Consider the following 13181-nt stretch of genomic DNA (forward strand, 5'->3'; position numbering starts at 1 on the left):
GATGGCTGAACGAGTGTGTCTCAAACAGACGAGCGCTTGCTATCCTCTCTTTCCAGCCCTGCCATCGCAAAACAAAACGCCCACGCTTCTCTTTCTCTGCTCTGACCCCAGCGCGCTCACTCGTGCTCTCTCTCCCTCCCTCCCCGTGCTCTCGTTCCTTCTCTGAACACAGGCGGAGAGACGGCCCCTTCAGAAAGCAGCCAGCCAATCAGAGACGGACTCTCTTTCTCAGCCCAACAGTGCACACCCACACAAACATACAGAGAGAGAGAGAGAGGTGAACGACAGGAGAGAGAAAACATGCAACAGGATGTTAGTGTGGGTCAGAGGGAAAAGGGTGTATATGAACACAAACACAGATACGAGGAGGCAAGGTGAGGGATTGGAATAAGATAGAGGAGTAGAGACAAGAACACAACAGACAAGAAAAAAAAATGAGACAAGAAGAAGAGATGCTATAAGAGACCAAGAAAGAGAAAAAGAGAGGAGGTGAGAGAAGAACATGAGAAACAAGAACAAAAGTAAAAAGGAGAGCAAAGAACAGAAGAGAGATGAAAATAGAAAAGACCAAAACAAAACAAAAAAGAACCGAAGAGACAAGATGTGAGACAAGAAGAGGAGAGACAGGATGAGACAAGAGAAGAAGGTGAGGTGAGATGAGACGAGATAAAAAAAAGGAACAAACGAGGGGAGAAAAGAGAGATGAGAAGACGAGACACGACAAAAAAGAGAAAACAATAGACAAGAGAACAAGAAAAGACGTGAAAAGAGAAGATATGAGACAGCTTGAGAGTAAAAGAGAAAGGAAGACAAAGAAGAAGAAATGGGACAATAAGAGAGAAAACAAAGAAACAAAGACCAAGTATAAAAGAGAAAACATTTTAAGAGAAGATAGATGAGAAGACAGAGGAGAAAACAAGAGACGAGGTGAGATGAGAAGAAGTGAGCCAGGCTGAGAGAAACAGAAAACAGCCGAAGAGAACAGAGACAAGAGAGATGAGACAAAAAGAGGACAGGAGAAGAAAAGTGGTGAAACAAAAAGAGACTAGGACGGATGAGAGGAGATGATAAGATGAGATGAGCTGAGACAAGGTGTGACAAGAAAAGAGCAGGAGGAAGAGAGACAAGAAGAAAGGACAAAAAAAGTGACGTGAGAACGAGACAGGCTAGAATAGAGAATAAGACAAGACGATGATGAGACGAGATCTGAGAAAAGTAGAAGACATGGTGAGACATGAGAAGAGACACGAAAATAAGAAAAGGAAAGAGATGAAACAAGATGAGACAAGAAGTGAGAAGAGAGGAGCTTTGAGAAAAGAAGAGACCAGGAGATGAGAAGAGACAAAAAGGAAAGAGGTGAATAGAGACAAGACGAGAAGACAAGACGAGACGAGACGAGACGAGATGAAACAAGACAAGAAGAGACATCCATTGACAGAAAAAAGTGAAAAGAGATGAGATGAGATGAGAAGAGAGGAAACAAGACCAGAAGAGAGACGAGAGGAGACAATAAGCTGGGGAAATGTTTATGTTGCAGGCACAGAGAGTGCAGAGGTGTATCAATTTCAATTCAATTGCTTTATTGGCATGACATACTTGGATACATATTGCCAAAGCATCGTACATGTGTATCTCTGCCATCCAGCTCTCATTTCCCCTTCTCCCTCTGTTAATGTTTGTGCGTTTCCACTGTGACAACAACAACCACCACCACACACACACCTGGCATTTCCAACATCCTGCTGCTAACAGGAAAGTCAAGATGCAAATCGTGCTGACCGTATCTCTACATGTGAAGCTCAGGTGTTTGCTACGACTGAACTTTCACATACCAGCACTTCACACATACAGAATAAAGCTCAGCACATACATGTCACTCAGCCTGCTGTAAAACACACTTTCACTCGTTACACTCAGAAGACATGCTGATACAGAAAGAGCCACAGGCAGAGACAGCTAAAGAAAACTGGACAGTAATGCTTTTGTAAAATAAAAAAATAAAAAACAACCCAACCCAGGCAGCTATTCTGTGGCTCGGGCCAGTGGTCCAGTGAGAGCAGGAGAGTGGGCGGCTACATATGCGAGCGCATATGCCTGAGTGTGTGTGGACATGGGAGAGAAACTGTGTTTGTGATTTTGTGAATGCGTTTAAGGCTTAGGCCAACAAATACTGCCAGAGCCTAGGGCAAACTAGAGCAGCCCGACCCATATCACATCTCTATTCTAATTCTATTCTTAAAAAAAAAAAAAAAAAAAACTTGCCCCTTTTAGACTTGCATTCTGTTCATTTACTAACTGCTTGTTTTCTTAAAAACAAAACAAAAAAACACTAGCTTCTCTATTCTTTTTGTGTTCTATCTATTTGTTTTCGTTTATTCATTATACAATTAACAAAAAGCAAAAAAGGCCTTTTTATTTATTATATTATTTAAAAAAAAAGCTAACTGAGACTTGTCATAGCAATTGCATATTGCTCTTTTGTTGATTTTGATTGCCTCCATTGTAAATGTAAATGTAAATGTAAATATCACTCACTCACATACACAAAGGCAACGATTCCCCCTCTCCTGTTCTGTAGAAACAGGAAATGACAATGTGATTCATGACACAACAAAATATACAGTATGTCCTGTCTTCTCTCCATTTCACAAGCCTTCTACAACGGTGCAAATAAAAGGTTACATACATGAAACAATTGATCAATAGGGAAAATTGTCAATTAACTGGATGAATGTTCTGAGTGATGCTTGTGTTGCAGCCTCGATTTAAACCACACCATGTTGTTTTGTCTGGCCAGAGGAGAACTGGCCCCACGACTGAGACTGGTTTCTCCAAGGAGTTTGCTTTGTCTTTGGATTGCTTATTTGGGGACAGTTAATATTTGGCAATATTATGGACTTGTTAGCACAGACACTACTGGATGAGAACTGAACTGAGCTGGACGATGACATTACTGAATCAACAATGAACTGACTTTAACTGAAACATTGACTGAATTTTGTTTGCATTACTGAAACGTTGTTTTCCTGTTTACCACTATAAAGCTGCCTTGACACAACCTGTACTGTATAAAGCGCTATTTAAATAAAGGGAAAAAAATGAATTCCATTATCGATTAAGTACCATTTCTATGTAAACAAAATTACATTTGAAAGTGGTCAAAGAATGGGGAAAAAAAGCGTACAATGCAAGAGAAACAGAGGCATTTTATATTAAATCCTTCAGGAAGGTCATACAAATATAGTTTTATGAGTCCAGATATGGCTGTCACAAACACTTTGACTGTGATTGTGTGGCTAAACACAGGTGAGAGGTTTTTCAGCAGGACATAAATTACATTTCACTGTTATATTCGTCTAATTCAAGCATTCCCATTTGCCAATGCAGCTTGTCATAACAGTGAACGAGGCGTGTGCATAAATGTCAATCAAACGGAACGCAACTGAGAAAACGACAGCAATATTTTTCATTTATTTAATTATATTTTATATTTTAACCTAACCTAATTGATTAAAACATATAGAAATACTTAAAAAGGTGGCTATTTCTTCAAACTGAAATTTTAACACAATATATCTTAATCTTGCAATTGTATGTTCATATAAACTTTATTTTTATTCATTAAATTGATAATTATTTGTTTTTATTATAAACTATTATTATTTCTCTTTACACTCACTGTTTTTAATTTTAAAATGTAGTTTTATTATCATTTATTTATTAGTATAATAAAATAAAATGATTTCTTTTTTAATATTAATTTTATGTAACGTTTTTTCTTAAATCAATACAATAAGTAGTTAAAAGTAGGGCTGGGGAAATAAATTGATGGATCGCGAATCGAGAAATGATTCAGCGTCGATTCTGAGATTTTCCAAATGCATCGTGATTCTCTCTCGAATTCTGAGCTTAGTTTTGAACAGCAGATGGCACTGCATGCTTTAGAAACAGCCGTACTCTGCTTGCTTCCTGTTCCTTACACAAACTTGAACCCAGGGGCAGCGTTTCCGTATGGCAGAGTATGGCAGTTGACCCTAGCCCAGTCAGGTGTGCCGTGGAAAATTATCCAAACTTTATCTCTCTATATTTCGTTATTATTATTTTAAATCAGTGCTATTGGTCTTCCTTATGTCTGTTTGAGGGTTTTACAAATATTTAACCAATGAAAAGCATTCAAAAGAACTTGTCAGTAAAACGCCAATGGATCCTCAAACTGCGAGCGAAACCTCGTTACTTCACCCCGCCTCCATTCAGATTGATATCCTGCGCATATCACTTCATCGTTAATATCATGAGATTTTGGCCAAGTGTATTAAACAACAAGAAAAACTAAGCGCCCATATAGCTGCAATACACATTATATCCTGTAAGTTGATGAAAGCGTAATGCGATGCACTTCCTGCCTCGTTCTAATGACAGACAAAACACTCCGTCTACAGCACGTCATTCGCTGGTCAAAAACATTGTTGATTCCATTGAGCTTGATTTTCATAAAATGTTAAGTCCAAGCGTCTGATAAAGCCACAATACCAACTCTGACGACGCAGTGTTTATTTAAAAAATCCCTTTCTATCTTTCCCCCATATTTCAGCGCTTCAGTGTGCCATGGGATTTTTTTTTATTTACGTCCCAACCACCCCTCCTGCCATACCCTATGGTTTTGTGAAACGCCTCCACTGCTTGAACCTAAAATAATCCTTCATAAAATTCTGAACCGAGGTCAAATTACAGACTCAGCCGAACGCACAAGCGCTCTTCTTCATGAGCATTTGAGTGTGTGGATAAAAACTAGATTAGAGCGCCATCTGCTGTTAAAATCTAAACTCAGAATCGATTCCAAAGAAAATCGCAATGCATTCCGTAGATCTCGCGATGATGATCGTCGCATCTCTAGTTAAAAGGTACATGTGTGTTCTGACAGAGTAACCTCCTCTTAGCTGTTAAACACTGTTAATTTTTTTTTCTTTAATATTATTTACACTTCTTTTTAACTTCTTTTTTTAATCTGCACTTTATTTTGTAACTAATTATACACTTAAAGGAATAGTTCACCCAAAAATTTACATTCTGTCATCATTTATACACTCTCAATTTGTTCTAAACCTGTAGATATTTTGAAGAATGTTAAGAACGAAACAGTTGATGGTAGCCGTTCACTTCTATAGTATGGGAAAAAATACTATGGAAGTCAATGGTTACCATCGACTTTTTATTTATCTGCATTCTTCAAAAAATAAATCTTCTTTCGTGTTCAACAGAAGACAACTCAACAAAAGGTTTGAAACAACTTGAGATAGAGTAAATGATGACAGAATTTTATTTTTGGTTGAACTATCACTTTGAATCTGTATATTGTTTAAAGGATACAACCGGGCAACATGGAATATCCGTTAGACTAAAAACATAACCATAAAAACGGCTCTAAATTTACCACTATAATAAAGTGCAAAAGCTCTTGAAGTTTCCATGAGCCCTGGACCGGATGCTGCTTGGGTATGTGAGGATTTTCCCATAAGCTGAGAGAACAGGTGGGCACGAGGTTGATGTATCCTAGTGGACAGAGCTCTGAAGCCCAGCGAGACGTGACGCCCGAGTGTTTTTATATCACCGTGTGCCAAAACTGACAAAGCCACAGGCTGCTTCCTCACAGCGACCGCACCCACAGCCAAAGGTAGACACACTAACACTAACACAACACTAATGTTACGGCCTCCGCTCTGTGAGGACTGTACCAATGTGCCAAAAGGCCACTGGGCAAAACAGCAACAACACATGTATACACGCCATAGTAATGCCATCTGTCTGCCTCATGGTGTGCAGCGAGGACTGTAAATCCAGCCAGTTTAGGGCATTTTCAGTGAGGAGTCATAATCTCTCTGGATTTATGTCTGTGTGAAGGGATTTTATTGCACTGAATCTCAGGAACTCATGATGGCATACACCACACACGTGTATGAACAGCAGACTCGCTCTGCCAGATATACACACATCACTAATATCTCCAGACTGGATCACGCTGTAGCTATGATACGGTGAACTTTGATATATAAGCACAGCTGCATGCATATGTGACTTACGTTGAACAGATTGGTCTTATTCCTCTCGCAGAAAAGTCCTTGTGCCGGCATGTGCTTCAGCTGTTGCCATGGGACACTGCTCCCTAGCAACACGTCTCGTGCCCATTGCAGGTTCTGTGAAAACACAAATATATTCAGTCAGCTCTGTATGCAGGAGGGCGAGAGAGCGTGTGATGACTTGAACTGAGTCAAGTCGGAGGAAAGCCTGACCGCTTCAACTCGCACACACACTCCTGATGGAACACTAGAGTCCTGCTTAACAGTGCAGCATATACTAGTTAAAAAAATAGTAGGCAGTAGGTAAGGATAAACATCTCAATTAAACGCATAATGGTAGATTGTCATATGACTTCATTGTAGCATGAAGTTATAGTATATACTGTATACCACCCACTAGTTTTGAAAAACAGTATGCAATAGTTAGCAATAAGCATTTCAAACTGTATAAAACTAGTGTCATGTGACTTTAATGCAGTATGCAGTGATAGTACATACTGTATATTGCATACTATTTTTGAGAAAATTATGTGACAGTATGGAGTAGGTCGCAATAAACATTTCATACTATAGGAGTATAGTATGGAGTAAGTAGTGATAAGCATTTCTAATTGTATTAAACTACAGTGTCATGTGACTCGAATGCAGTATGCCAGGGGTGGCGAACTCTGGTCCTGGAGAACCACAGTCCTGCAGAGTTCAGCTCCAACCCAAATAAAAACTCACCTGCCTGTAGCTTCCTAGTAACCCTTCAGACCTTGATTAGCTTGTTCAGGTGTGTTTGATTAGGGTTAAACCAAAACTCTGCAGGGCTGCGGCTCTCCAGGACCGACGTTCGCCACCCCTGCAGTATGCAGCGATAGTACATACTGCATATTACATATTAGCTTTGAGAAAGTAATGTGTGATGATAGTATGGAGTAAATAGTGAAAAACATTCCAAACTGTATAAAACTACATTGTCACGTGACCAGTGCAGTATGCAATAATAGTATATACTGTATATTGCCTACTAATTTTGAGAAAACAGTGTGCAACACAGTATGCAGTAGGTAGAAATAAACATTTTAAAACTGTATTAAACTACAGTGTCACGTGACTTTAATGAAGTATGCAGTTAAATACTGCCTACTAGGTAGTGATAAACGTTTCAAACTGTATTACGCTACTCTGTAAAGCTAGCAGTGATAGTACAGACTGTACACTGCCTACTGTTTCTCAAAAATGTATGCATTAGGTAGTAACAGTGATGGGAATAACGGCGTTATAAATAAACAGCGTTACTAACGGCGTTATTTTTTTCAGTACCGAGTAATCAAACGAATTACTGTTTCCCCCGTTACAACGCCGTTACTGACAATAAAATGTGGCGTTACTATTATATTATTAGAATTTAATTTTTCAGTTCATCTGAATGGATGCGCAGTGTAGCTGTATTTGACGTACCATAAACTCTAGTGTGAAGCGCACGCTCGCCGTCGCTTTCTCTCACATACACGCGCGCAAAGAAAGATACAGAGCAAGAGAGTCTTTCATATCATGCAGAATTGACGCGCTACATGTAAGCGATATTCTTTGTTGTATTTTCCTGTCAAAATAACGGAGTTCCTTTGGAATTCTTCAGCTTTTAAGAACTGCCGGTTTCTCTGGTAGTGGGCGGAGCTAATGCTCAAACGACAATCTCATTGGCTGGCGCAGGCGCTCATCCATTATCATCACTGTTTTGATTTCAGCAAATCAATTAGAGCGAACGTAGACAACGTGATTAATATTCATGAACCCAGCAGCTCATTAATCCTTAGTGCGTTTTATATTGATGACAAATATGCATTCATACTTGGTTATTCTAATTACTAAAGTTCTATCATCATATAATATTGAATTATCATAATATTATATTATAATGCTTGACTGACTGATACTAAGTGTTAGTAGATAAATAGTGTAGATTAATGTACAATGTTTTATAATAATCATTTATTCTTTTTAGTGTCCATTTCATTAATTTAACATATTTAATATTGGGGGCATCCAAAGTTATTTGACATTTGAATTTTTTTTTTTAAAGTAACGCAATAGTTACTTTCCCTGGTAATTAGTTACTTTTATAATTATGTAATTCAGTTACTAACTCAGTTACTATTTGTGAGAAGTAACTAGTAACTATAACTAATTACTTTTTTAAAGTAACGTGCCCAACACTGGGTAGTAAGCATTTCAAGTTGCAATATGCAACATTACTGACATGAAATCTAGTATTTATACTGCCTATTGGTTTTTAAAAATGTGTGTGAAAGCATATGCAGTAGGCTGTAGTGTCACAAGTCCTTCCTGCAGTGAGCAGGTTGTACATACCGTATATTGCCTACTGATTGTTTGTGAACGTGTCAAAGAGTTTGCAGTAAGTAATAATAAATATTTGAAGTGTACTAAAGTGAACTAGTATGCTGAAGGTAACAATATATTTTTTCAATAACGTTTCTTTCAGAGAGTTTCAAATCATATTATGCTATACTATTGTCACGTAACCTCACAAAATATGATTATTTTGCAATTTTAGTCCAATTTTGAGTAAAAATTTCTTCTTGTAGTCAGGGTTGCCAGGTCTGTTTAATAAAACAAGCCCAATTGCTACTCAAAACTATCCCAATCATAGCCAAAACATGCCCAATAGTGTTCCAGGGCAAATTGGCACACAAAAATGCATTCTGGGGGGCGAGGGGTTTTGTTTTAACCTGCGGACTGAAAAAAACTGCGGCAACAGTATGAAAGCCCAATTCCACAGGCAGACTGGTGACTTGGCAACACTCTGTGTTCATTTGTCACACTGGAAATCGGTTAAGTCACGTTGCATTGTGGAACTGTAAATACAGTACTGTAAATTTTAATCTAGCCTAGCATGCCATCCAGTTATTCTATACATAAAAACTTTAAATGAATTGATTTACTGAACCCAGGAAAACACAGAAACAACTTTAAAATATAGGCAAACATCTCCCGTTAGAAGGCTAAAGACTGAAAGCTAATCAAAACTCTTGTGACACGCCAATATAATTACACTGTATCATCCCATCAAATCCATTTCCACACCACTAATTCACCGTTAATGAACAAATAACATCAGAGCGCTGCAGTCTGACTTCTTTATTAGGAAACAGACATGCACATATCTTTCACTGTATGTCACACACTGTACAAACGAGAGCTCAAACACTGTTTGGGGCCATTCATTAAATCCGAAATCTAAATTTCCATGCTTTCGCCTTGGGAACGAGTCGGGTGCGATTAAACGTGTTGTGGCGGTTATGAAATCTCTGGCTTGTCATGGTGGGGTGATTAAATTTCAGAGCTGAACAATCTCTGCTCAAAGATCAGACAGATTTCTCAGTGTGAAGGGATGGAGATGACATATGTGAGTCCGTTTGGTAAGAAAGTGTCTGAAAGGAGCACAAACACACATGCAATGGAGAGAGAGAGAGAGAAAGAGAGAGATTATATAGTGACTCCAAATCTGACATGTAATAGAAATTCTGAATAATGTATTGGCTCCTTGTGCATGCAATCATAATAAGGACTGAAACTTCAAGCTTCAAAAAAGGCACCATAAAAATAGTTCATCTGCTTTATATAAAATTTTCTCATATAATAGAATGAAATTTTAAGTCATTATTCAGTAATAATCGTCCCTGCCAGGGCTCTGCACTACGACTAAACATTTTTCCTGCCTGAGTGACTGATTTTTGTTAGTGCACTGGTGCCACTACCAGTTTGATTAACCTATAAACACTGCCATTTCTGTTGTGCATGAGAAACATTAAACAGCAAACGGGGCCAGAAATGGAACAAAACCACGTCTGGAGCCCTGTAGATTGAATTTAAGTCATTATTCAACGATTATCTTCCTCTCCAACTGTTAACCACTGCGATTTGTGAATAAATCATTGTGACAGGTATTGTGAACTGGAACAAACAATTCATTGAAAACATCTGACTCAAAAAAAATAATTTTTGCTAAAGAACCAGGCAATTGCTACTTTTCTCATACGAACTCGTGTTCTTCAGTGAATAACATTCAGTCAGTTTTTCCACACAAAGCTATCATACATCTTCAGAAGGCTTGAAATATAGTGCATAAGTCATATGAAATATGATATTTTTGTCATTTTCAGTAATTCACTGTTTGTGTTTCAAAGAAGACAGGAAGCTGCAATGACATGAGTGTGAGTAAACGTTAACAAAACTGTCATATTGGAGTGAAGCATTCCTTTAGTTATCATAATTCAAGATATGACAGTGAGAGAAAGAACAAAATAGAAAAGAGAGCAAATGGCTGGATATGAAAGGTTATGCCAGCAGTCATTATCACAGAGAACAGGCTTTAGTCTACCCTACTGTGAAAGAAACACCACCAATAATGCTTTCAAGTGTCCTCTTCCATTAAGCAGTCACTGATATTATTACACATGGTTATGAATATATCAATCTTCAGTTTAAAAAAAAACACTAACATTTTCTTTCTTGCTACAAAGGAATCTGCTATTGTTCCGCAGAAAGGGAAACTAAAGCTTTCATAGATTATTCAACAGGAAGAAAGAGAGATAATCACATGCAGGGACTGTATGACAATGATTTTAAAATGTTGGTTTCTATTACGAACAAATGCTGTAATATGCTTCCAGGCAGAGCCCAAAATTACCACGTCACACTGGCCAATGGTGAAATAATTGAGAAAATGTACCAACCACAGATATTTCATACTGGCCATGAAACTGAATTTTGCATTATTGTTAAAAAAAATAATAATTGTCATAACGACAATGAAATTTTTTCTTGCATATCAGTGAAAACGTTCAGGATGGCATGTCATTTGCAGCATCATACGCAAGATGAGTTAGTCTGAAATGCTCCGTCACTAAAACATCAATTCAAATCGTGATTTTGTTCCTCTATGTGGCTCAAAGAAAAAACATCGCCATATGGAGCTCTGGGGAAAAAATTCAAATAGATATTCCAGGCATACAGTTCATGGTGAATTGCCATAAATAAAAGCTTAAGATGACAAGCCACAGCAGATGTTTCCTTTAGTAGATGTTTTGATGTAAATCATTCACGTCACTTCAGTGGACGTCAGACTGTTATTCTTACAACTCAAACTCAATTAGCATCTAGAGTTAAATAGATCTATTTTAATGAATCTGTTTGTTCTGAGGGTTTATTTAGTAATCAAATAAATATTGATAATAAATATTAACTGAATGTTTACATTAATTATGGTTTTATTAGTATTTTTTGCTTGTACACCACAGTTCTAATGATAGGGTTGAGTTTATGCTTACCATTTTCTTTACCAAAAATTTAGCAAAAACAGTAATGCTGTGAAATATTATTACAATTTAATAGAACTATTTTCTATTTCAATATATTTAAAAAATTTTTTTTTTTTTTTCCTGTGATGCAAAGCTGAATTTTCAGCATCATTACTCCAGTCTTCAGTAGCTATGTTTCCATCACCCTCTTTTTATGCGCATTTTGAAGTATCGCATCAGAAATGAGTGATGGAAACGCCAAATTTCGAAAAGAAATCCCTTAATTTGCAAAAACATTTTTACGCTCGCTTGAGGTGATTTTTTACTTGTGCGAAAAAGGCTTAATGCGAATAATGGGAGATGGAAATGCATTTAGCGAATAAATCCTGCACGAGCGTTCAAAACCGTCATATGACTTTGCGCTATGGGATGGCATAACCAGTGGACTGATTTTGTTGCACAGCATCTGAAATGTTATGGTCATTCTGAAGTGCCCGAGCAAAGTCTGTCGTCAAAGTATTTCTGTTTAATTGCCTCACAGAACGCTCTGCCACAACTGCATTCCCAAACAGCTGACATTCACCTCTGAAAGCAAAACCGTATTTATTGTGTTTCATCTGCTCTCTCGAAGTGCAAGTAATTTATTATATTTGAGAATTATTATAAACAGTTCTAAGTGATATTTAGTGCCAGTTTATCAGGAAGTGACTATTTTGTTCTCTCTAACTTGTTGGATGGAAACGGTGCTTATTCGCAAATGTTTTATGCGATATTCCAATTTTGTGCATAAGTTAAATTCACAACTTAGGATGAAAACCCGGCTAGTGTCACATGATCCTTCAGAAATCATTCTAATAAGCAGATTTGCTGCTCAAGAAACATTTCTGATTATTATCAATGTTGAAAACAGTTGTGCTGCTTGGTATATGCGATTATGGAAACTGTAATACATTTTTTAAAAGTTCAAAAGAACAGCATTAATTTGAAATAAAAATTATTTTTAAAAACAAACTGCAACATTATGATAGTTTTTACTGTTACCTTTCATGAATTTAAAACATCTTTGCTGGAAAAAAAATATTAAATTCTTTTGTAAAAAAATAAATAACTTGCTGCCACTGATCTCAAACTTTTGAACGGCAGTGCATTTAAAATTTTATATAAACTTGTGAATTTGTTCCTTATAAAATCAATATGACTATTTATGAAATATATCATATGCAGATAACTTTATAATCATTTAAATTAATAATTACAAAATGGATAGTTATGATACTGGGTGCTGATTGGTTAAAACAGCTACTGCACAGATAATACATGAATAAAAATGTTAAATGTTTTTCATATTCATTTGATTAAGTACTTTTATAATAGCAATACAGTACTTCATTTCCTCCTATTCTGCATTAATATCACATCTGAAGGGCTTACGTACATGCTACTGCTGTGCCTAACAAAGACCTTCAGACCATTTGAGCAGGAAGTTGATTTATTTAGCACGTACATGACTTGACCACATAGGTAAAGTAAGTATGGGGAATCCCCACTGACCCCATATGCACACCTATCCACTTCACATATCAACCACAAGTCAAAAACAAACTGCAGCGGATACATTAGGCTTCAGGCAAGTCTAAGTGGTTTGTTTAGTGGTCAGGGGTGTTACACAACATTCTGGCACTGCACTAAACTTGGCACTACTGCTCTTTTTGCACCCATGAGGAGAGTGGGCACAGTTTTTAATGCCCAGTCTTAATATCTGTAGGTAGTGGCATCCACTGTGCATAGGCTTCAAACACAC

The 13181-nt window shown here is 37.3% G+C and overlaps 1 protein-coding gene across 7 annotated transcripts in view; it reads right to left on the bottom strand.

The window, feature by feature from the left end:
* cabin1 (calcineurin binding protein 1) overlaps window positions 1–13181 on the bottom strand; it is a 115896-nt gene that overhangs the window by 34883 nt on the left and 67832 nt on the right. For 5 of the 7 annotated variants that reach the window (XM_058785876.1, XM_058785875.1, XM_058785874.1 and 2 more), the window contains 2 exons: window positions 6078–6191; window positions 2540–2572 (listed from right to left, as the gene is read on the bottom strand). In XM_058785876.1, the coding sequence (XP_058641859.1) occupies window positions 2540–2572; window positions 6078–6191 (147 nt within the window). The remainder of the gene's footprint in view (window positions 1–2539; window positions 2573–6077; window positions 6192–13181) is intronic. The other 2 variants (XM_058785878.1, XM_058785873.1) reach the window with 1 other exon arrangement.

The sequence above is a fragment of the Onychostoma macrolepis genome, chromosome 08 (assembly GCF_012432095.1).
Source record: "Onychostoma macrolepis isolate SWU-2019 chromosome 08, ASM1243209v1, whole genome shotgun sequence".
NCBI lineage: Eukaryota > Metazoa > Chordata > Actinopteri > Cypriniformes > Cyprinidae > Onychostoma > Onychostoma macrolepis.